The sequence below is a fragment of the Sus scrofa genome, chromosome 7, assembly GCF_054392235.1.
Source record: "Sus scrofa isolate SSC_HxYL_T2T_F1_AM1 chromosome 7, Sscrofa_HxYL_maternal_Yorkshire_Landrace_v2.0, whole genome shotgun sequence".
Lineage (NCBI taxonomy): Eukaryota > Metazoa > Chordata > Mammalia > Artiodactyla > Suidae > Sus > Sus scrofa.
The window spans coordinates 97544115-97567150 of NC_139389.1; the positions used below are offsets into that span (position 1 = coordinate 97544115).

At 49.2% G+C, this 23036-nt stretch overlaps 1 protein-coding gene across 3 annotated transcripts in view; it reads right to left on the minus strand.

Moving 5' to 3' along the window:
* ST8SIA2 (ST8 alpha-N-acetyl-neuraminide alpha-2,8-sialyltransferase 2) overlaps positions 1–21907 on the minus strand; it is a 68862-nt gene extending 46955 nt beyond the window's left edge. For 2 of the 3 annotated variants that reach the window (XR_014809031.1, XR_014809032.1), the window contains exon 1: positions 21611–21907. Coding sequence is in view for 1 of the 3 variants with exons in the window: in NM_001315676.1 (NP_001302605.1) it covers positions 21611–21708 (98 nt within the window). In the remaining 2 variants the exon portion in view is untranslated. 3 annotated transcript variants of the gene reach the window in all.
* Positions 21908–23036: the final 1129 nt, after the last annotated feature.

Consider the following 23036-nt stretch of genomic DNA (forward strand, 5'->3'; position numbering starts at 1 on the left):
AAATCAACTATAATAGAAAAATATAGATCTTACAAAAAAAAAAAAAAAAAAGAAGTGCTCTGCTAAACAGCACACAGAGAGGCACATCTGACAGTCATGATGCCAAGAGCTGGGTGTGGCCTGTCCACTGGCCACAGGACTGTGCTAGATGGAGCCCCAACGGGATGCACACAGAGTGGCCTGCTCCCTGAATAGTTTAACGATGCTTCAGTTCTCTTGAGCGAGACCCTGAAATATCCCTTAGGTCCTAGATTCCCTCCTTCACCAAGTGCCAACACTTCTGGCTTTCTTTGAAATGCTTCCCCACCCTGCCTACTCCCTCTGCTCTTCCCGAGATGTTGGGGTTGCTCAGAGCATCCTTAACCCTTTGAACCTCCAGCTTCCATTGTCCATCTTCATGGTCATGACTTCAGATGCATCTTTAGGCACAGCTGGCGCCTGGCTCCAGAATCATAGAACAGCCTGGAAATCCTCCTACAGATCTCAGACCATGCCACCCCACTCTCTCCCAGTGTCCTTTTAGGGCCTGGCACCCAGTCCTGCAGAATCAGGGTGCTGCATACTCTCCTCACCCTCCTTCACCAGTCCTCCTCTAAGATCACTTAGACTTCAGACTCTTCCACCTGAGGAAGCAGGTGCCCTCATCCTTCCCTCTGGATCGGTGACCTCCAGTTTAGCTTCCTGTATTCAGAGGGTCATTCTCTGTCAACCTCTCCCAGTTGGACTCAGATTTCCAAAATGCAAAGTGCAGCAGGGTGCCCCCTCCTTGAAACTCTTCTAGGTTCCCTCACAGAATCACCCCGCTTTCCAAATAAGTTTCGGATTCCTTAGCACAGCACACAAGACCCCTCTGAGACAGTCCTCTTCATCCTCATCTTCACTGCCCCACACATCCACCTGCTGACTCCACCAAGCAATGGGCAGTTTCTGGAGTGTGCAAGTCAGATCACAAGATTGTGCCTTTGAACATTAGCTTCTCTCTCCGGAACCCTTTATTCTATTTTCCATTCACTTAATTCAGAGTTTATAACTTGCCAGCCCCAGGTCATATCTGGCCTAAATATGTATTTTGGGGGGGGCTAACATATTGTTAAATCTTTTATTTTATTTTATTTATATATATTTTTTTGCTTTTTAGGGCTGCACCTGCACCATATGGAAGTTCCCAGGCTAGGGTTTGAATCAGAGCTACAGTAGACTGCCTATGCCAAAGCCTTAGCAACGCAGCATCTGAGCCACATCTTTGACCTACACCACGACTCACAGCAACGCTGGATCCTTAACCCACTGAATGAAGCCAGGGATACAACCCACATCCTCATGGATACTAGTTGGGTTTGTAACCCACTGAGCCACAATGGGAACTCCAATGTTAAATCTTTTAAAAATAAGAAGCTAAGGGTTAAAACTCAAGGAACCAGTCGTTACAAAATATCCTAAGTTTTGGCTTCTTTTGAGTAATCAGAAGCACTAGCAACCCTGAACCATAGTAAATGGTGGAGCTGAGAAGAAGCTGTGCCTCATGTTGGGGGTGCAGTATATACTACATTTCCCCACAGTTCACACCACTCATTATTGTCTTTTTTTTTTTTTGTCTTTTTAGGGCTGCACCTGGGGCATATGGAAATTCCCAAGCTAAGGGTCGAATCGGAGCTACAGCTGCCAGCCTATACCACAGCCATAGCCATAGCAACACCAGATTCAAGCTGTGTCTGCTACCTACACCACAGTTCATGGTGATGCTGGATCCTTAATCCACTGAGCAAGGCCAGAGATTGAATCTGCATCCTCATAGATATTAGCTGAGTTTGTCACCGCTGAGCCATGATGGGAACTCCCACTCCCTATTGTCTTACACCGAGCTGCTTCACTTATTTATGTGACCTGCCTGGATACATGAAGACACTGGAATTTAAGCTCCCTAGACCCACTCCTACTCAGGTGGCAAAACTCAGCTCATGCCACCTCTGTGAAACTCCCTGATTCAGAAATTCCTCTTAGGCCAAGCATAGCAAGCCCACAGGACCCGGGGATGTACAGGAAGTGGCAGGGGATACTAGTCTCTCATCCTCTTTCAATGACAGCTGACAAGATGCTTGTTGATAAAATCAACCATGGCAGAAGAGGAACATCCAGGACACTGTCCTTGCCCCCCCTCCCCACAATAATCAGAAGATGAATGTGCTGGAAAAGGAAATTTGGGAGCTCTGTCCTCCCTATGACAAGGCTTTTGGGGGCTTGCTGATTGAATCACTGATGATAGACTAGTAAGAGGAAGTCAGCCCTTGCTCTGGAAGGATGCTCAGCCCTAAGGTCTCAGGTGTCAGCTGTGGCCTCCATCCCCCGCCCCACCTGTGTTCTATAGGAGCTCAAGGCTCCAGGGAGGATCTGGAGCAGGGGCAGTCCTGCCTTTTGGGTCCTCCCCGTGAGCTGCTTTCTGACAGCCCTAGAGAAAAGCCCAGAGATGGTGTTCAGGGTGGAAAAAACAAACTCCAGCCCTGCTGCTTAGGGCATGGGAAGTGACTTCACCCGCAAATATCACTGTAGCTACTGGCAGGTGGGAGGTGGGGTGGGGATGGGTGAAGCGAAGATGGTGGCATCCAAGGCGTGTCCAGGCTGATGCTAGAATTGGGTGTCTGAACGGGGATTTGAGGAGGAATCTACTCCAATGGACAGAACCCAGAGGAGGGATCTTCACCAAGTTAACGCTGCCAGGGCACTTAGCACAGGGCAGACATGGACCAAGTCCTCACCACGGATTTTCTCCTTCCATCCTTATAGCAAGCCTACGGAGGGACATTTTTATTACTCCCACTTGGCTTAGCAATGTTAAGTATCCTATCCAAGGATTTACAGTGAGGAGCGGGCTGGAGGCAGGATGTGAACCTGGCTCGTCTGACGGATTGTCTCCAACTTAGGAAATTGGTGTGAGGGGTGGGAGTGGGGGGTCAAAGCCTGAGCTCAAACAAAACTGGGGCTTCGTGTCATAGAAGCCAACCCCAAAGAGAAGCCAGAGAGCAGAGCTGGATGGTCATCATAACTGGGACATTATACCTGGCTCCAGACTTGCCCAAAACGTTACTGGCCATAGCTAAGAGGAGGAAGCATGAAACCAAGTCAGCACAAGAGGTGTGGGCAGGAGCCTGGGGTTGTCCCCAAGCCGACTTGATTCCTACATCCTCATTCTAAGAGGCTTTGACCCTAATACTCTGAATGTTTCCAGCAGCTTCTGACAGAAAGTTCAGGCTTCAAAGAAGCCTGGGAACCTGGTTCTGTTTTAAATAAGCACAAGTGAGAGGAACAAAAATGAATTAACATGGCACCCCCTCCTTTGCTCTTCCTCTTGTCCTGAGCATCAGTCCAGACCCTGGGGTAGGCTGGGGCCCCAGGCGCATCACAGTCACAGGCTCGCCTGCCTGCAAGGTATGGGCTGGTGGCTCTGGATGGTGCCCAGGGGACAGTGGTTCGAGCTGTCACTGAGGGCTCGGCATCCTGAGGCTGCTAGAGCCTCCCATTTGTCCTATCATTATATTCTTATAGAAGATGCCAAGGAAGAAGGCTAGGGTGAAGGAGGGACATGCCCAGGCCTGCCTTGGGGTTTAGAATGGTCAAGAGGCAAAGAGAATTTTTTACCTGCTGACCTCCTATGTGACTGCAGTGAACTGACAAGTGGATGGGAGACTGAATATCTTTTTCTAGACAGATCATGTCCTCTTGTAAAACACCTGCACATGAAGGCTTTGTTCGGGTGCATGCAGAACAGGGTGATGCCGTGGGCAGGAGTGGGCAGAGGTCACATAGAGCCTCCCCACCATCTAGCAGAGGGGATGGGAGAAAAGGATCCAGACTCTTGTTTTCTTGATGGGAAGGCCTCTTTGATCCAGCACTGTCAAGAACTGAGGCAGCAAAAAAGAAAACAAGCTTTGGTGGGATCCCAAACTCCACCCTCACTAGCGGAGTATTTAAAACAGAGCTTTCTCACTCTTTAAAATGAGTAAACCATGAAGAGTTAAAGAGATAATGAATACGTACAAACAGCTTGACAGATGCTATTTTTATTTTATTTTTATTATCATTCCTTTAGACTTTCCTGAGAAGAGAGAGAAGGTCATGGCTGAATTCTTCTGCCTTCCTATATTTTTGCACCAATTAGCATGTGCTAATTGAGCACCTACTATGTGATGGGCTTGGGGCTGGGCTATAGGGTCACAGTGGGGGATGGAGACAGCTAATCTCCAGTTTGAAGGTCCTTAAATTTGAAATTTGGAGACAAGAAATACTCACATACATACACATACAGGAAACATCCCAGCAAAGGAACAGAGTCAACCACCCATCCATACACTGGATAGTGTTAAGAAGAAAATAAGACAAACAGTGATGGAGGATTAGAGACCAAGGTTATACCCAGGTGTGGACAGGGAAGAGCTGTTTTGGGTAATAGCATTTTCTCAGAATCCTAAAATATGAAGGGCTCAGCCTCGAAAGGGCTGAGGAAGAGCATTAGGAAGAGAGATCTGCACAGGCCATGGCAAGAAGGCAAGAAGAACCTGATGGATGAATGGATCCTAGTCTTCCATCCACTAAAATTCGTGTCATTTCTGGGCTCTCCTCCCCCCCAAAAGATGGTCTCTGCATCTTCGTCCCCCCTTCCCTCCCTACCTCTGTTTATTTTCCCTTAGAGATTGTGGCTTTCTCATATAACCTCTCCCTCTTTCCTCCTCTCCCCTCATTGTTTCAATGCCTTATTTTTACAAATACATACTTATTTGTGATATGTTCGCCTCCTGCCGGTTCTCTGTCCCTGATCTGCTTCTCTTTGATTCTCAAACTTCTAGCAAGTCCAGACTGTGATCACAGCCCCCTTTTATTAATCAGGGACCTCTCTGAAATTTCGTATCACCTCATCACTCCAAGCAAAGAGGTCTCTCAAGTGTTACCAGGAGCCTGCTGATGCCCTGGCCAGTGGCCCTGGGGTACCCTCACCCCATGAGGAGTGCTCATGCGTGCCCAGGCACTTGCACCCCTTGGTCTTGCTCTGGTCTCTTGGTTCTACCCTCATTTCTTTGCTCTTCCCCGTGGCCTTTGCTCCTTTGGTTTTTCCTTCCAACTCTTTAAGTGACAGTAAACACTGCAGCTTAATCCTGGGGTCTTTGCTAAGTTAGGGATTTTGTCTTCACTCATGGCTCCAACTACCATCTCCCCCAGTGGCTTCTGATCTCCATCTCAGCTCTGACTTCTCTCTTGAATGTTATTCTTTTACATAATGATCCCTGTTGCCCACCATCCAGGTGGCCATGGACAAGTTCCTTCCCATCTTGGGGCCTCGTTCCCAAACCTGGAAAATAAAGGGGAATGGGCAGGCCAGCCTCTTTTATCCCTATGCTTGAATGAATGGTGAGTCAGTGTCTTTTAAATGCCTTCATCCCCACATTGATGTACTCCATCCTCTCAAAATCATCATGTTTAAAATCAAACTACTTATTGGCCCCTAAGGCATAGCTTCTCTTTGGATTCTGGTACCCACAGTGGGCTCAGCCATCACTGACAATCCCAGAGTGTTGTCGCTTCATCTCCGTAACCACAACTCCCTCTCTTCCCTTCCGTAACCATCCCCTCAAACCCAGACCCTCCATGCTGCTTTAATAGATGACCTGGGCAGTATCCCCAGCTCCTGCACCTTCCAGCAATGCACAGTCTACACCTTTGTTCAAGACACTTCAAGGGTCCCAATTGTCCAAAGCAGCTCCTCTTCAGCTCCGTGGATCCCTTTGAGAATCCTTTCAACTGTATGGATCCTTTGCCCAGAAAATGCCTAAAATTTCAAGAGGTTCATGGATGTCCTGAAATCTGTCACAGACTCTTTCGGGTTCTTTAACCCCAGGTTGGACTAAAGCAACTCCCAGAGAATGAAGTGTGAGTCTCCAGCCCCTGACAGCTTGGGTCTGCATCCTCTGTCCTACCTTATTTTCCTCCAGTCTAGGTCCTCCACTCCAGCCAAGCCCCACTGAAGAGCCCCATGATATGCCCTTGCATCTTCTTTGGCTCAACCCATTCTCCCCACCTTGGATCACCAACTTCATTCTCCTTCCTGCTAAGTCTTGGACCATTCCTTCCAGTCCCATCCTAATCCTGCCTCCTCCAGAAAATGTCTCTCTTCCTTGTCTCCAGCCCTTTGTGGGGATTCCCTCTTTGGAGCTCCATTAGGTCTGAGTCATCAGCATCGGCAGCACAATACTGTCAATTTTTGTTTCTAAGACACGGCAGGGCTCACCACTGAGGATGGGGACTGTCACTAGGCTGAGATGCTTGCTGGTAATAATGAATCTTCCTGATAACCAAAGGAAGAAGGCTTCCGAAATGCTCCAACTGAGCTATGACTGATGATAGCTTTTTTATATTTGATTACACACACTCATGTGCTTTTCTAAAACATGGTATATTGAGCATAATGTGTCTGGAACACCAATCTGACTTTAATGGAATGATTCTCCAAGTGGTACTGAGGTGGGGAATAACAATGCTTTGAGCTTATCTTGCAAGTTCATCAAGAGCCTCCACTGAGATGGGATAGCATCTACTTTGATGCTCGGCATGTGGCAGATGCTTGGTTTGTGAGTTTGCCTTCCTCCTTCCTTAGAGTGGCTTTTCTCCCCCCCCTTTTTAGTGTAGAGCAGGTGGTAAGTGAAAATAGACCAGCACCTATTTATTGCTCTGCTCTAAGATTTCAGGGCAAGGAATTTAGAGGCATAGCAAAAGGGTTAGCTATTTCCAGTGAGTCCAGCCTCACTCAACAGGGGAGGCACCCAGTGGTGATGCTTTGGAGCCAGAGAAGATTGGTGGGTTTGCTGAACCTCATTTACAGATGGGAAAATTGAGGTTCTGAGAGCTTAGGGGCCTCAACTGAAGTGGCAGATTCACAACCAAAGCCCAGATCTCTAAACTCTCACTCACTCTGGACACTTTTCTCATCATCACACAAGAACTCAAACTCCTTGAATGTTTTTTTTTTTTTCTGTGCTGATTTCATCTCTGCATGTCACCAGCACCTAGCCTGGTGCTCATGAGCCCCCATGTGTAATGAATCAGATGCATTTTACTCAAACAATTTTGTGATGACCACATGAGGCTCACGGTAACTGTCACAGAAATCAGGTACCAAGGAGCCTTCTTGAGGCTTCTCTCCAGGGGCACTGTGACGTCATGTAAAGCTGCTGTTTCTGCACCTAATTGGGAACAGGTTACCTTTTCTAGGAGACTGGCCCAGGATAGAGTGTGCTGGTTACACTGAAATGCTGCATTTGAGATAGAGTTATTGAGCATTTACCAGGTGACGTGCCCTGGTATAATGGAGATGAACAGGACAGAAATGGATCTTTCCCTCATGGAGAATCATTTTGTGGAAGATGAAAAAAATAAAAACAAAAAGTAAAGAGACCATTACCTCGTCCAGGCAGAACAATCCTCTCCAGTGGCTAATCTCCGCCTATTTCCAGGACAGAAACTAAAAACAAGACTACACAATGGGACTCTGATGAAGACCCCAAATCCAAAAGTCAACACATTTTACTTTATTTTATCTCAATTGATCTCAACTCTCACATGTTCCAGCTTCAAAAGGTAAGATTAGGTACCATTACACTGGCCAGACCGGCATTGATTTAAAAACCCACCTCAATACTACAGGATGAAGGAGGTTGCAGACCCTTATTAATCTCCTTGTTATCAGCATGATCTCAGCCCGCCAGGAGCCAGCTCGCCTGATTCCAAATTCTAGCCACATCCACGTCCCTCCAGCCCTCTGGCTTTTGCATACCAGGCCATAGAGCTTGCATAGCACTGTGAATTACCTTGCTAAGAATACTTTAAGAGCAGGCTGGTTTTTCTCCATGGAATTGGGAAGAAGGAAAAGTGGGTTTCATCTCTAAACAAGATGGAACTCCATGGGTTTCAGATCAGACAGTTATCAGGGGAGCTCTTAGAATCCACCTTATTTTCTCTCCTTTGGCCATGGAAATGAATATATAAATAATTGCAGAATGTAGGTGGCAGGGGCCTTGCTGAGCTTCTCTCAGGAACTAACTGCCTCCTTCCTGCCATCCCTCCTTTCCTTCCTTTGTTCTGCAAACTAACACTGGCTCTGCCAGGCACCATGCAAGGATCTGGAAGCATAGAGCAGCACAGATCTGAAATGGTCCCAGCCCTCCTAAAGCTACTATTTAGCAGGCAAGAAAGGCATCATGCAAGAAATGTGGAACATGAAGAACAGTCAAGGGACATCTAGAGGGTGCCAGGAGATGGTGAGACAGGGGTCTCACCTGATGGTGTTGCTGGGGGTTGTGGGGCTTAATCACCTTGCTTTTTGAGTCATGCATGGGATCATTTCATTGGGGGATTCTTTTCCCATGCACTGGGCAATCTCCTAGATACAAATGAGAAATTGTACATGTAACTAGGTACTTTTTCGGAAGATGAACTCAATTACTTTCTATAGAAGTTTTTCAAGGAGTTGTCACGGCTTTGTTGCCAAAGGGGCAAATAACAGTCACGAGAAGAAGTAAAGCAAGGGCATCTTCGCCGCGTTGACTTCAGTCCCTTTCAGGGTTACTTGTCAACTTCAATCACTTTCAGGGTCTACCTTCATGTGTTTTGCTAATTCCACTTCATTGATTTAATAGTTTTCTTTAAATCAACTCACTTAAAACTTAAATGAATTTATCATAAAAGGAACCTCTATATCACTACCATAAATAGAATACTAATATCTCTTACCCTAAATAGAAAGTAATGGCAAAAATAAGTACAATTAAATTTTTGGCTTCCAGCCTGCCCAGAGGCTGTCTTTATCTGAAATAGCAGATTGGTTTTAAAAGGCTCCCCTATACTTGCCTTCGATCGCCCCTAGAGGCCTCCTCATCAATTCCTCTGCTTTTTATAACTGAGAATGGAGTTTGGAATTAGATTGCTGGCTGGGCAGGCCACCAAAACCACTCAGGAACCCCAAGAACTCTAGGGAACCGTCATTGCGTGTGCCAAATGTGAAGTGGGGCCATTGGCTGTGTGAATGATCACATCCTTGCCAAGCTCATCAGGGGGCTTAATGGCATAGCCAAGGAGTACTTGGCTGACCGGTCTCTCTGGAAATTTCTATCATATGCTCTAGCCCTGGGTCAAGGTTATTCCTGGTACAGACAATGCAGCCTCCTCATGTTCGTTTAATAAATCAATTTAACCCTTGGTTAAGATTGCTCCTTACCTTATTTCATGCCTCCGGCCTCATTTGTGGGAGGGGCAGAGAGAGAGAGAAGCAGGCTAATCCACAGGGCTAAACTCTGGCACCAGGGAAATGGCAGCTAGATCTTGATAAAATGCAGTTCTTTTTTTTTTTTTCTTTCTGTGTTTATTAAGTTTATCTTGAGTCTCAGTTTATTCAGCCATGCAATGGGCTTTCCAGGGTTTTATAATAAATGTGTGAAAAAACATACAAAAACTGGTGTGTGCACAGGCATCCAGCAAGTGTCTGTAAAAATAACTCCTATTAATTTTTCTGACATCCATTCAAGGGTCACTCCAGGTCATCTCTGAGGGCAACAGGAATCCTGAGATAAGTTTCCCCTGGTTAGATGGGCCAAGGTCACTGCCTTGGGCTGGTGCTCTACAGAGGGCCAGGAAACCAATTATTCCCACCAGTGGAGGGAGAACGTATAGGCATTATCTGGGGTCTCGTTATGATGCAGATTCAGTATCATTAGGTCTGGTCTGGGTGAGGTCTTAGATTTTGCATTTCTACTGAAATTTCAAATGATGCCCTTGTTGTAGGTCCACACATTGATTGACAAGGCTTTAGCCCAGGGCTTCTCCAAGTGGGGTTGTCAGAAAGACCAGAGGTGTTAGCAGCACCTTGAACTTGTTAGTGATACCAATTCTCAGGCTCCATCCGAGACTGGCTGAATCAGGAACCCTGGGGTGGTGTCTGCCCTATTTGTCACAATCCCTAGCTTTGGCACTTCCCACCCCTGGAAACCACAGCACTTGCTCACTCCTGTTGTCTTATGGGAGTTGTCCGGCCTGAGCCTAAAAGGGGAGAGACAGCTGCATCCCAGCAGGTCCCAGCCCAGCAGGAGCCAGGTCTCTGGGGATAAACGTTTTAGGACTCTCTTAGTTCAGATTCACCCTGGAGCCAAAAACACTACAGGAAGCTTCTCAGACATAAGTGGAAAGGAAAGGGGCAGCTAGGATCCTGGATCTGGGAGGGAGGGATTGGGGTGGAGTTGCTGTCTGCACCCTTAGCCTCCCACCTCCCTCTCCCAGCCTTCCCTCCCTCACCCCTCTCCCCTATGCTTCCCTCCCGGATACTTGGCACCTTCCATGCAGTTTAGGCTTTTATGAGAAGTTAGAGAAGTTAGACCGGAAGGTAGGCCGAGTATTTACAGAGTGCCCACAAAAAATATATGTCTGCATGTTCCACAACCCTATAGTCCCAGGTGGTGAGAATCTGGGCCTCCCCTCCAGCAGGTGTATCCAAATATACTCACATCAAAGAAGTAGCTGGTATTTCTCTAATTCTAGTCTATGTCCCTTCCTCTTTTTCTCCCTTTTCTCCCTCCCCACCACGCATTTTGGTACTACACTATTTTTTTATATTAAATAATACTTACATTGATGTTGCTTTGTTAATACCACTGCTATGTTCTTCAAATAAATCAATGTGTCTTGAGCACCTGCCAGGCACTATTCTGGCAGCTTTCTTGTGTGTGCATGTGTCTTTAATTGTGGTAAAATACACATAACAAAAAATTTACCATCTTCATTATTTTCAATGATACAGTTCAGTCCATGTTGTTGTGCAATCAATCTCCAGAATTCTTAACTCGGTTGAACGGTAACCGCCCATCCCCCCAGCTCTTGGCAACCCACCATTCGACTTTCTGTCTCTGAAGTGGATGATTCCAGTTACCTCATACAATATGGAATCATACAATATGTCCTCTTTGTGACTGACTTATTTCACTTAGTGTTATGTCCTCAAGGCTCATCCATGTTGTAGCAGGTGTCAGAATGTCCTTCCTTTTTAAGGCTAACATTCCAATATATGTATATACCACATTTTGCTTATCCGTTCATCCACTGATGGATATTTTTTGGCTATTGCAAATAATACTGCTATAAATTTGATGTGCAAATATCTGTTTTTTTTTTTTTTTTTTTTTTTCTTTTTAGGCATATGGAAGTTCCCAGGCTAGGGGTCTAATTGGAGCTGCAGCTGCTGGCCTACACCACAGCCACAGCAATGCCAGATCCGAGCCTTGTCTGTGACCTATACCATGGCTCATGGCAATGCTGTATCCTTAACCCACTGAGTGGGGCCAGGAATTGAACCCATGTCCTCATGGATACTAGTTGGGTTTGTTTTTGCTGAGCCACAAAGAGAACTTCCAAATACCTGTTCAAGTCTCTGCATTTGATTCTTTTGGGCATATACCAAGAAGTGGAATGGCTAGGTAAGATGATAATTCTATTGTTAATTTTCTGAGGAATTGCCATATGGTTTTCCACAGTGGCCGCACCATTTCACATTCCCATCAGTCATATTTTAGTTGCTCCTTAGAACACTGTGAGTTGTACACCATTACCTCCATTACGCAGATTAGGAAACTGAGGCTCAGAGAGGGGAAGCACCTGCCTGAGATCACACAGGTAATGTGTTTCACCAGAGAGTAAAGAAAGCCTCAATCTTCCCATAGCAGCTCCTGGGGCCTCCAAAGGTGAAGTCCAGTGTCCGGAGGCATGAGCAATGAGTCTGGCTCACAGGGAAGACTTGCCAGTCCTTATGGACAGGAGAAAAGAAAGATCCCAGGTCGGCAGCTGGAAGGGAGTTACACTGAAGACCTCACATAGTCCTTCTGATGCTGCTGGAGGGGAGGACTCAGGCTGGGAAAGGGGCTGCAGTGCCTTGGCTGGCTCCACCCCCAAGGTAGGATGGTAATGGTCTTGGGGAAGCCACTTGTCATGAGCTGCTGCCTTCATGCTGCAGCTTAAGAGGCTCCCTACCCAGGCCAGGATTTGTGCAGCACTGTTTCTCTCTTGCCTTTCTCTTTGCCTCTCCTGGAAACTAAACCTATGGACTGGGGTACAGTTTGGAGAATCTACTTAGAGTCAACTCCCAAACATCAGGAACCCCAGAGGTGCAGTAGGAGGGGCTTGGCTGAATACAGGAGTACAGCAAACAAAAGTCGCCTGCCCTATCAATTTACCAGCTCATTTCCTCCAGGTATCTTAAGCCTCCCCACTTCATTATTTAAGCCGTGCCGGCATTTGCCAAGAAAGAAGGTGTGAATTAATCCTGCATATCACTCCTCTGAGTGCAGTCAATATTCTTGTTCTTGAAACTGGAGATGAGAAACCCAAAAACCAGTGCCCACATCTCACTGGACAGAGTCCAAGGGTGCACACCCTTCCTCAACATCCCCTGAAATGTTGTGCCCAAGGGCAAGGTCATCATAGTGTTTGGGAGGCTCATCTGTCCTGCCACGAGTCTTTTCTGAAGTCCCAAGATTTCCAGCTCCCCTTTGCAAACTATCTGTGTGGTACAGAAAATGGCCCAGGGCAGGAGGTGGGAGGCAGAGGGAACAGGAGCAGGGAGCCTGGCAATTCCAGGACACAGAGCCAGTCACTAAGAACAGCATGGGTGGTGGAGTTAGGCAAAGCTGGCTGGCCCCTCATTTCTTTGCTACTAGCTAATTGCCTTAGCAAGTTCTGGCACCCATTTCTTCATCTGTAGATGAGGGAACAGGGTAGTTGTGAGGCTTGCGTGCCCCTTGGAGCTCTCAGCACATCAGCACTTAGAAAGGGCTCCTGGGGCCTGTACAGCCTCCCCATAGAAGCCCCTCCCATCCCCGCCTGCCTCCTTCTTTCCTCATCAAGTTCCAGGGAGCTGATTGCCCTAGCCCTCTATCTGTCCCCAAAAGAAAACTCCTCCAGGCCTTAATTGTTTGTGTTATTTTCCTCTTCTTTCAGTGTGTGTGTCTCCTGTAATTAGTTGGTCAACCAAACTCGCTTCAGAGCCAGTCTGATGATACCCGGTGGGGACAAGGAAGGGGCTGGAGGAGGGGGAAGGTTGGAAGGCAGCGTGGGGGTGGCACCGTTTCAAAACAAGGTGCCTTGGATCTGGTGACCCTAAACTGCATCGATCTTCTGGGCTGCCATACTCCATTACCACCTCGCCTCTGCTTGCTGTCTCCTGAGCTCTCTTCCAGTGATGCTCCACCCCAGGTTTTTCTCTGTGTGTCTCCAAGCACCATTCTTTGGGAATATGAGCATATGACCCACACTGGATAGTTCTCCTGATTCCCTGGAGCCTGGGTTCACACTCCAGCCCTGCAACTGACTAGCTGTATGACTTTGGCTGAGTTACTTAACTGTTCCATGACTCAGTTTCCTCATCTGTAAAATGGAGATAGTAATAGCACGGAGCTTACAGGATTGTTGGCAAGATCACAGGGCTGAAGAGAGCTAAGATGCTTAAGCCACATGCATGTGCATGCGTACACACACACACACACACACACACACACACACACAATTGCTATTATCCTCTGCTGGCATTAGCCCTCACAGAGAAAAGGTATGAGGAGTGAGAATCAATCTTTCTTTCTTTCTTCCTTCCTTCCTTCCTTCTTTCCTTTCTTTCTTTCTTTCTTTCTTCCTTCTTTCCTTCCTTCTTTTTTTCGCTTTTTAGGGCCGCACCTACGTCATAGGAGGTTCCCAGGCTAGGGATCGAATCAGAGCTGCAGCTGCCGGCCTGCACCACAGCCACAGCAATGCAGGATCTGAGCCACATCTGTGACCTACACCACAGCTTACGGCAATGCTGGATCCTTAACCCACTGAGCAAGGTGAGGGATCGAACCCAAAACCTCATGATTCCTAGTCAAATTTATTTCTGCTGCACCACAACGGGAACTCCGAGCCTCTGTTTCTAAGAGTGACACCCTCTGCTTACCCTTCAAGGTAAATCAGACCCCAATCTACAGGTTTCTACCATCAGTAACATTTCCAAAAAGACTGGGCTGTGGGACTTAGTTTCGGAAAAGTACCACAACCACTATCTACCATCACCCTCTTTCAGGAAAGAAAGGACATCAATACCCCAAAGAGAAAAAGAACATCATCTCAGGATATGGAAGAGCTCTTCTCAGGAAATCACTGGGTTGGCAAACTTGAAACTAATGTAACTGTCACGGCTACATTGTGTTTCTTATTTTCCTTTCTTTTTTTTTTTTTTTCTTCCAGGTCACCACCTCTTGCAGATCCGCATTGGGGACCGCTGACCTTAGGGTCATTGCAACCTCCAGCCATCGACTAAGAGCAAGAGGAAAAATAGCAGCCCTGAGCCTTAAAAAGGGGCCGGGAAGCAGAGCTGAATACCTCTGTGTTCCTTCAATAATAACAGCAAAATGCTGGGGAAACTCTGTGACAGAGCTGAGAGCTTCCTTTGCAGAGCAATTTCGAATCTCAAGCACCCCCCTCCACCCCCACAGCCAGGCAGGAGGCTGGGTTTTCAAGAGCTGAGAATCAGGATTCTAGGGGCTAGAGGTGTCCAGAGGAGCTGCTCCCTATCCACAGGTGATACGGACACACGTCTCATCAGGCCCTGCTTCTCCCCAGTTGGAGCACTTCTCTTTGTCATTGCAAGTCTGTGACAGCTGAGGGTAAGAGAACGCTGGGACAAACAGGTCCTGTCAGGACACCAGGCGGCTTCTTGGCCGAGAGAAGGATTGCAGGAGTCTGGGGAGAATTTAAAACCAGCCCAGCTGCCACCCAGGAGAGTGACTAATCTCAACACTTAAGGACAAGCCCCAGACCAGGAATCACTCAGACACAGGGAAAGGTTTCCCTGAATGCATACGGCATGCAAGTGTCTCACTCTGGGACTTCTCCTGGAGAGATGGACTTGTCGCCCCACAACCCCTGCCCCAGGTCCCCCCCCGCCCGCCTGCCCTCCCCTCCCTGGGCCGGTGGGAGGTGGCCACCTGACCCACCCCCTGGTGGCATTCATGTTCCTGTCCCTCCCTCAGTCTTTTCCCTGTATCTTTCCTTCTGCCTCTCTAACTTGCTTTTGCTTGAGGCAGCTCCTCAAGCATAGGTGCAAGGCTCCTGAGCCCATTTTGTGTTCTTGCAGCTGCCACAAGTCTTGGCTATTCCATCACGATTTGCTGGTTTGACCAGGGTTGGAAAGTCAAGACACTACTTAAAACTGCTTAAGAAAGAAAATCTTCGAGATGACATAATCAACCTGACCTCATATTTCTTATTCTCTCAACCTTTCAAACAAACAACTTCCAGCATTCTTTCTGGGGACCAGCCCTTGGAAGGAAAGAGCTGGCCTCAAGTTAAGTCTGCTCTTCATGCCAGTGTGGAAGCTCTTATGGTGATAAAGATGGACAGAGTGGGCACTTCCTCCCCAGGGAGAAGGAGGGTGACACAGGCACTGGCACACTGGGCAGTGGCAAGGCTAGATAGGGCTCTCTGGGAGAAAAAAGAGCTGGACAGAGGCTTGCAGGTAGGGCTTTACATCTTTGCTTTTAATCTGAACTGGCACTGGGAAATAGACCACTGGGTCCTCCTCTTTTACAAACTAGAAAGTTCCCTTCATGCCACTGACCTGCTCCCCAACATTCTGAGACAATAAAAACTCTGCCCTTAACAGAGCTCTGGCCTCTATGTTGAATACACATATTGGGAAAAGCAGTGGGCTTTCTGAGCAAGCAGAGGGTATTTAATTATTCTTAGAGTAGTGTAGACCTTTGGGGGCAGAAAGGCTGCATGCTTAAATTTCACCATGTGCTCGGCCTGAGTTTGTTCATTCCAAAAATACTTTATGGGCTTTACTAAGCCATATACTTATCTCCAGGGGCCAGGGATAAGGGAAAAAATAAAACATAATCATTGAGTCCATCTCCATAGGATGTCACTGTCATGACAGGAGGCTAAGGGTACACGCAGGAGGGGGGGCTGCCTTAGACAGTCCAAGGAAGACCTGGGGTCCTGGAATGCTTTGCAAAGGAGGTGATACTAGCCCTTAAGTGTGAAGGAGGAATCAGGGGAAGGAAGGATGTGGGAGGGGTGGAGGTCAGGAAGACTAGTGCGTGCAAGAAGGTTGCTCCACAAAGCAGTAAGGGCCTGTGCAAAGGCACAGATGTGTGAAGTCACTCACGCTACATTCCAGGGACTGTGAGCAATCCACAATGACTGGAGCCCAGGGAGGCTGAAAAGGGAGGCAGGGGCCAGATTAGGAATTACCTTGTATGCTGTGCTAAAAGCAACAGGAGCTTTCCTAGAATTCTACTCTCTCTGAGAAGTATTTATAATTTGCAATCTGAAACACCCCCAATTTGTAAAAACCTAAACATTTTTAAAACCTAGCAACCCTGCTTTACCAGGGGAAAGAGGCCCTGAGTGGTGAATTGGTTTCTAAGATGGATATCTATTTACAATTTAAATTTGATGCTAGGAACAGTTGGCAGCAAGGACTTGGAGCAAGTCAGTTAAAAAACCAGACCTTCTTTCTGTCTTATTTTATCCTCCAATCATGTTTATACTTGAGTGAAGTACACCAGGACTGAGGAGAAGTATGGGCTTCAAACAAACATTGCATTGTCTTATGCAAACGTGTGTGTTTCTTAAAGAATGCCGCACTGCAACCGTTCAAGGTCATTTCCTTCCACATCCACCTGGACTCATCCACTAAAAGGTGTACCTCACTCCATTCTCAGCTGATGGCAGTAGTTGCCTGCTCCTCACAGATTTGATGATCAGAGCTACCTTCTCCCTATCCATTACTTTCCCAAACAGCGTCTGATGTTTGGCTGGGGTGCACCAGGACCCTGGCCATGATGTGCTGGACAGCATCAGTTCTGACCAGACAGTGGTCCATTCTAACAGGTCAGTGCCTGAGAGGGACCAGTTGTTAAGCATCTTTACTATCCCCCTTAGTCCAGACCCCTAGATGCCCAATCACATGGCATGTAGAAGTGAGGAAGGTGCATTCGACTGACATCAGAATCAGGGTTGCAACGGAATGAGTTTTCCCTCCTTCAGAAGCTTTAACCCCCACCCCTCTTTCTCCTGTGAGTGTGGGGTACTCAGGCTCATGGCAAATGAGCTGTGTGGCAAACTAGGGGATACTGCCTTCTGCCCACCACACTGAACTTGATTGGATTAGAGGGGCATTTTAGGGGAGATGAGCCCCAAGGCCCTCTCCTGTCTTCATCACTCACCTTTCCTCTTTCCAAACTACTAAGTCAGACCAGGCTCTTAGGAAAACAGGGCCTTTTGAAGAACTCTGGGGAATGAGTTAGGAAGGCTAGTTTTGAGACCCATTCCATAATATTACTGTAGGGGGACATGATCTCAGATGACAGGGCCATCTAGCTCGGTGATCAGGACAGGGGCTTTGGCGGCTCAAAGAATTATGGTCAATTGCTTTATTACAAACAAGTTACAGAACCTCTCTGAGCCTCAGTTTTCTCACTGATAAACCAGAGATGGCCACAGTAGCTTACTTTGGTGAGGTTTGGCGGAATTCGGTGAGGATTGAGTGAACTAGTGTTTCAAAGCAGGAAGCATGGTGTCTGGAACTATTTATGCTCAACAAATAGTAGCTCTTGGCGCCACTAGTAGGTGACCATTGGGTTGTCATGAGGATGACATATGTTAGTGTCTATAAAGCACTTGGAATAATTCTTGGCTCAGAGCAAGTACTCAATAAATCAATAAATGTTAATGATCACAATCATCTTCAACTTCACCATTGCCATGATTCCTATTCCTATTGCTAGCTACACCCTCTTTAACCAGAGTTCTGTAACTCTTTCATGATTAGAGGAGCTCATCTGGGGACTAGGGCACTAGGTTACAAGTAAGGAGACCTGTGTGGGCTTGCCCTGCCCCTTATCAGCCAGATTGTGATCTTGGATAAGCGATTCAACTTCTCAGGGTCAAGTTTACCCTTACTGTAAACCTTGGAGAGATTTCTTAGGGGGAAATCCCACATTCCCTTCCATCCTAAGGCTCTGCGAGTATCAGCCTTTCCCAAGGATACTGTGTGTACCCATCAATGGGCCAGACCCCAGAAAGATATTTGTCCAATAGATGTTTATTGAATGCCTTCTGTGTGGCAGGTTCTGGGGTACTGCAGTGGGCAAGAAAGCCATGCCCACACCTCTCTCTTGGAGGTCACATGCAAGACTAAAGCACAGGGGACAACTAGAAAAAGATTTTAGCTTATGAATTCGTCCCAATGACTGTAAAATTTGGGATGTTGACAAGGGGCTGTTTTACCAAAGCCCTACCCAATCTCTGATTTAGAATTTGAATTCACTCTTAGAGTGCTTTGCAGAGAACTCTTCTTTTTACATTTTTATTTTCTTATCCAGCCCCAGGGAGGCATTTCCCCAAGCTAGCAAGTTAGAAATGGAACTTTGAAAATCATCACTTAGGCAGAAATGTGTCTTTTAGGAAATAGGCACTGGAAGAAAGCCCTGCCCTTTGCAACCTGTTATATCATTCCTTCAGCAGGACAGGACCTGTGAGATCATCACATCAAAAGTCATCTTATAATAAAGGAAATCAAGAGCTTAAAGCACTCAAAACTATATTTTAGTTTTGCTCCTTCAGACAATACACATGAAATTGTCTTTCCTCTTTCAGTTCTCATTGGTTAATTCTTGGAAAATACACTCCCAAAAGAGATCTCTTCCTCCCTCCCTCCCTCCCCCCTCCCCATTTTCTCCCCCCTTCCCCCCTCCCTCGCCCATCTTGCCTCCCCTTCTTTCCTTCCTTCCTTCTTTCTTTCCAGGGTCCCACCATTGCCTTCCAAACACTGCCATCCTTTTACAGAACCATTGTTTTCTCCCAGGGACTGACACTAGCAGGTAATTCGCAATCTTCACCAGCACAGGTCTATAGCAAGTTCAGGGGAGGGTGGGCAGGGCTGGAGTCACCCTGAGTCATCAACAGCACCATGATCTGGAGTTTGATTCCAGGTGTCCCAGGAAAGTGAGGCATATGGTGAGGAAGACGAGAGTCCTACTCCTGGCTCCCCTCACTGGTCACTGTGCCAGGGCGTTTACTGCACTAAGCCCCCTCTAGCTGCTCAATGTTGGGGTGGCTCCAAGGATTGAATAAGCAACTTGGCTTGTAAGCAGATAAAGGAAGCTGTTGGGATCCCAGCCCTCTGCCCCGTGTCCTTCCTCCCCCAGTCAGGGCAAGTCCCAGATGAGTTAAATGAGTCATCTGGGGCAGACTGGGGTGGGGCTGGAGGAGAGATGAGGAAGAGAGGTGTCTCCTGCCTGGGTCAGGACTGGTCAAGCCAGGGGTCAACCTGAGGACAGGGCTACCACAAGATAACATACAGGACTTGTTTTTTTTTTTTTTTTTTTTTTTTGTCTTTTTGCTATTTCTTTGGGCCACTCTCATGGCATATGGAGGTTCCCAGGCTAGGGGTCAAATCGGAGCTGTAACCACTGGCCTACGCCAGAGCCACAGCAACGTGGGATCCGCCGCGTCTGCAACCACACAGGACTTATTTGACAATTTCCCAGCATCAGTCCAAATAGGGGACCCCCCCCCCCCACAGCGTGCACGCTCCCAGTGAAATAGGTCTCAGGGTTAGCTCAGGCCTTGGAACTTATTTCTGGATACACTGTCCTGTGGCTGTCCTGTCAGAACAACCTAATGTGGGGAGTGGGGGCTTTACCATGCATTTGGCAGGAAAGTGCAGCATTATGTGTGTAAAGTGACTTCCTGATTGCATTTTACAAATCAAAAGTCCCTGGTGTGTAGAAGAAATTGGGTAAAAGTTCAGTGAATGGACAAGCAAGGGATGCCTGAATGGGTGTATCTCTTATGTTTTCATAGCAAAACAATGGGCAGCTGCTGGACCCTCCCTCACATGTCAAGGCCGGCAAGTGGTCTGGGCTAGGCAGAGCCCACATCTGGGAGAAGAGCAGGGAGCCAAGAGAAAGGCTCTCCCTGCCGTGTTCTCCATCACCCCAAGACTTGTCTTGACAGATGATTTCCTTTCCTATCCACTTTTTTTGAGGCGAAGAGCTGAGGGAAGTTACGTTTCTCTATCTCCGCACGCGAGCACATCGTGTGTTAACGGAACAGTGTTTGTTAAAAGTTTTCTGAGCTCTTGGGGAAACCGAGGTTGAGGAGGAGGGTTCTTTAAGAGCTGTGGAGTTCACAGAAGGAATTCTGGGGCTGCCAAGATGGGAAGGGGCAGGGAGAAAAGGAGAGCGAGAAGAGGCCCCTGCCCCAGGTTTGAGTCCTGAAGGCCTTGGCATCCTGGTCCAGGACTGGCATTTCCCTTATGAGAGACCTGTCAGCTCAGCGGGCCCTCAACTAAGGCTGATAAGTGAATGAAATAACAAATGGGACAAAGGAGGGGCTCACGCGGCTTGGGACTAGCGGAGGGTGCCTGGCTCAGCACTAGCGCCACGACGGAAGGGACTTTCTGCCCACTCTACGACCTCACTTTCTCTTTGTCCAGGGCCAGGAGGCTCTCCAAAGGATCTCTCAGAACCCTAGCTGCCTCCCCACCTGCCCACCGCCGGTTGGAGGCTGGTGGTAGCGCGGAAGCAGTAAGGGGCCAGCCCCGGCTTGGGGTGCGAGAGACTGTGGGGCGGGGCGCGAGTCTCAGCCTCCGCGACCCACAGCGGTTGCGTCCCGCGCGGTAAGTGGGACGCCTGGAAGTCCTACGCCGGGGCAGGGGCTCGCGGTCCCGCCCCTGGAGAGATCGGGAGAAAAGGGAGAGCGATATCACGCGTGCCTGGGCGCCCCCCGCCCCTCAGGATTAGCGGGCGGAGATACAGACTTTCCCCTAAAGGTCTCGATCTGTGCGCTGAGAGCGCACAGGAACCCGGGAGCACCAGGAGGTTAGCTGAGCGTCCAAAGCCAGGCGAGGGTGGGGAAGGGAGCTCAGCTCACTCCTGAGCACTCCGCCTTTAGCGGTGCCAGTCGGCGCCCCAACGCTGGGCTCCTGGGCAGCGCGAGGCGCGTGTGCGTATCTGTGTATACTGGGGACACGCTCCTTCCCAGGAGCCCATAAAGAGCCCCCGCCCTCCGCCTTGGCCCAGGGATCCCCTCCCCCAGAGCAGAGATCCCCGCGCGCCCCCTGCCCACTTTGCCAAGGCGAGAAAGCGGCCGAGCTGGAGACAAAGAAACTCCTGCCTCCTCCACTCTCGGCCCCTCCACCCGCCCCAGACACTCCCCGGCGCCCTCCCTCGACCCCGGAGACAACACGCGCGGACACACTGGGGAAGGGGTTGGGGGAGGTGGGCGAGTCTGCTCCCCTGTGCAGGCCAGCTGGAGGCTGCCAGTGCTCCCCGCCCGGGGACTCCCCACAGCAGCCGCGCCCCCGCCCTCCGCTCCGCAAACAGTCCCCGGCCCCCGGTACCACCACCCGGTCGAAATCGTCCCCCACCTCTCCAGAAGAGCGACAGGGGGGCGCGGCACACACAAAGAGGGTGTTCGGGGAAGATGCGGAGTACCAGGGCGGGGAGAGATCCCGCCAGGGCTCTGCACCGGCCCGGGCTCAGTTATTTACCCGATTTCTTCTTCGATCTCCGAGATGTCTGCGAAGATGAGGAAGACCACAAGCAGCGTGAGCGCAGCCAGCATCCAGCTCCGGAACTGCAGCTGCATGGTGGGTTCGCGCCCACCGGGACCCGCGCGGGCCGGCGCGAGGAGCTGGGGCTGGAGGGCGCAGCTGCAGGCGCCTGAGCCTCCGCGCGCGGCGCGCAGCGGGGCAGACACCCTGAGCTCCGGGCGAGTCCGGGCCAGCGGCGGCGGCGACAACGGCAGACAAGGGTTGCTCAGGCGCGGCAAGCCAGCTAGCTCCCTCTCAGCTCCCGCCCGCCCCTCTTCTCCTCTCCCCTCCCCTCCCTTCCCCCCGCCCCGCGCGGGGCTCCGCTCTCAGTTTGACAGCTTCGCTCCGCGCCTCTGCTCGCCTCCTCCCACCCCAGTCAACTCTAATGTCCAGCCGCCCGCCTTTGCTTCTCCCGCCTGGTTCGGAGGGCGCTGGGATGTGGCCGGAGCCAGCCACTCCCCGCCTAGGGAGGCTGGGCTCTGGGCACCGCGTGCGTCCGTGTACCAAGCTGAGCCCGGGGAAGAGCGCGCAAAGCCCGGCGTACCCTGCCGGCTGGCAAACGCCCTCCCTCGCCCGCTCTTTGTCCAGTGCCCTCGCTTTCTCGCAAAGTTTTCGCGATACAAAGACCAACACCTGGGGACAGCCCCCAGCACGGGACAAGGAGGTGGTTTCAACCAGACAGATGTTTCAGCAGTTGACGAATTAGAAGGAGTAGTGGGGGAAGGGGAGAGGAGAAGACATATCCAAGACTGGTCAACTTCGGCGGAGATTCTGATTGCAATTAGTGGGCGAGGTGCTGGCCTGGGGAAAACCATCTCCTCCAGGAGGTCTTCTTCGTTTCCATTGTTAGACCCAAGGAGACTGGGTCCAGAGAAGCTCCCTGAGTTGCCTGAGGTCGTCTTGCAGCGGTGGTAGAACACTGGCTCCTGCTGGAGTGGCTGCGCCACCCACAATGAAAGACTTGTCCACTGGGCCATGGGGCCTTCGCGGTGTTAATTCTGAGCTGGACTTCACCTTCCCAGCTCTTGCTCTCTCCTGGCAAAATCAATACCACCCCCCCAACCCCCAACCTCGCGAGCCTCATTTCGATCTAAAGGTCTGCTAGAAAATATGGCTCCCATGAGGAGTAATGCTCCCCTCTCTCTGTGCCTAATATTTTATCTTTCTCCAGCCTTAGTCAGTTTAACTCAGATTACATTTTGCACCAACCATTAGCCCGGGGTGGGAAGGGCCCCATTAAGTTTTACCGGAATTAGATAATTACCTAAATTTTCTTTTTCTTGCACTAATTGCAACAATGCTGAAATCAGGGAATGTAGGTTCCCAGAAATGATCAGCTGGTTTATGAAAGTGTTCTTGGGGTCTGAGTGGGGGGAAAGTATCC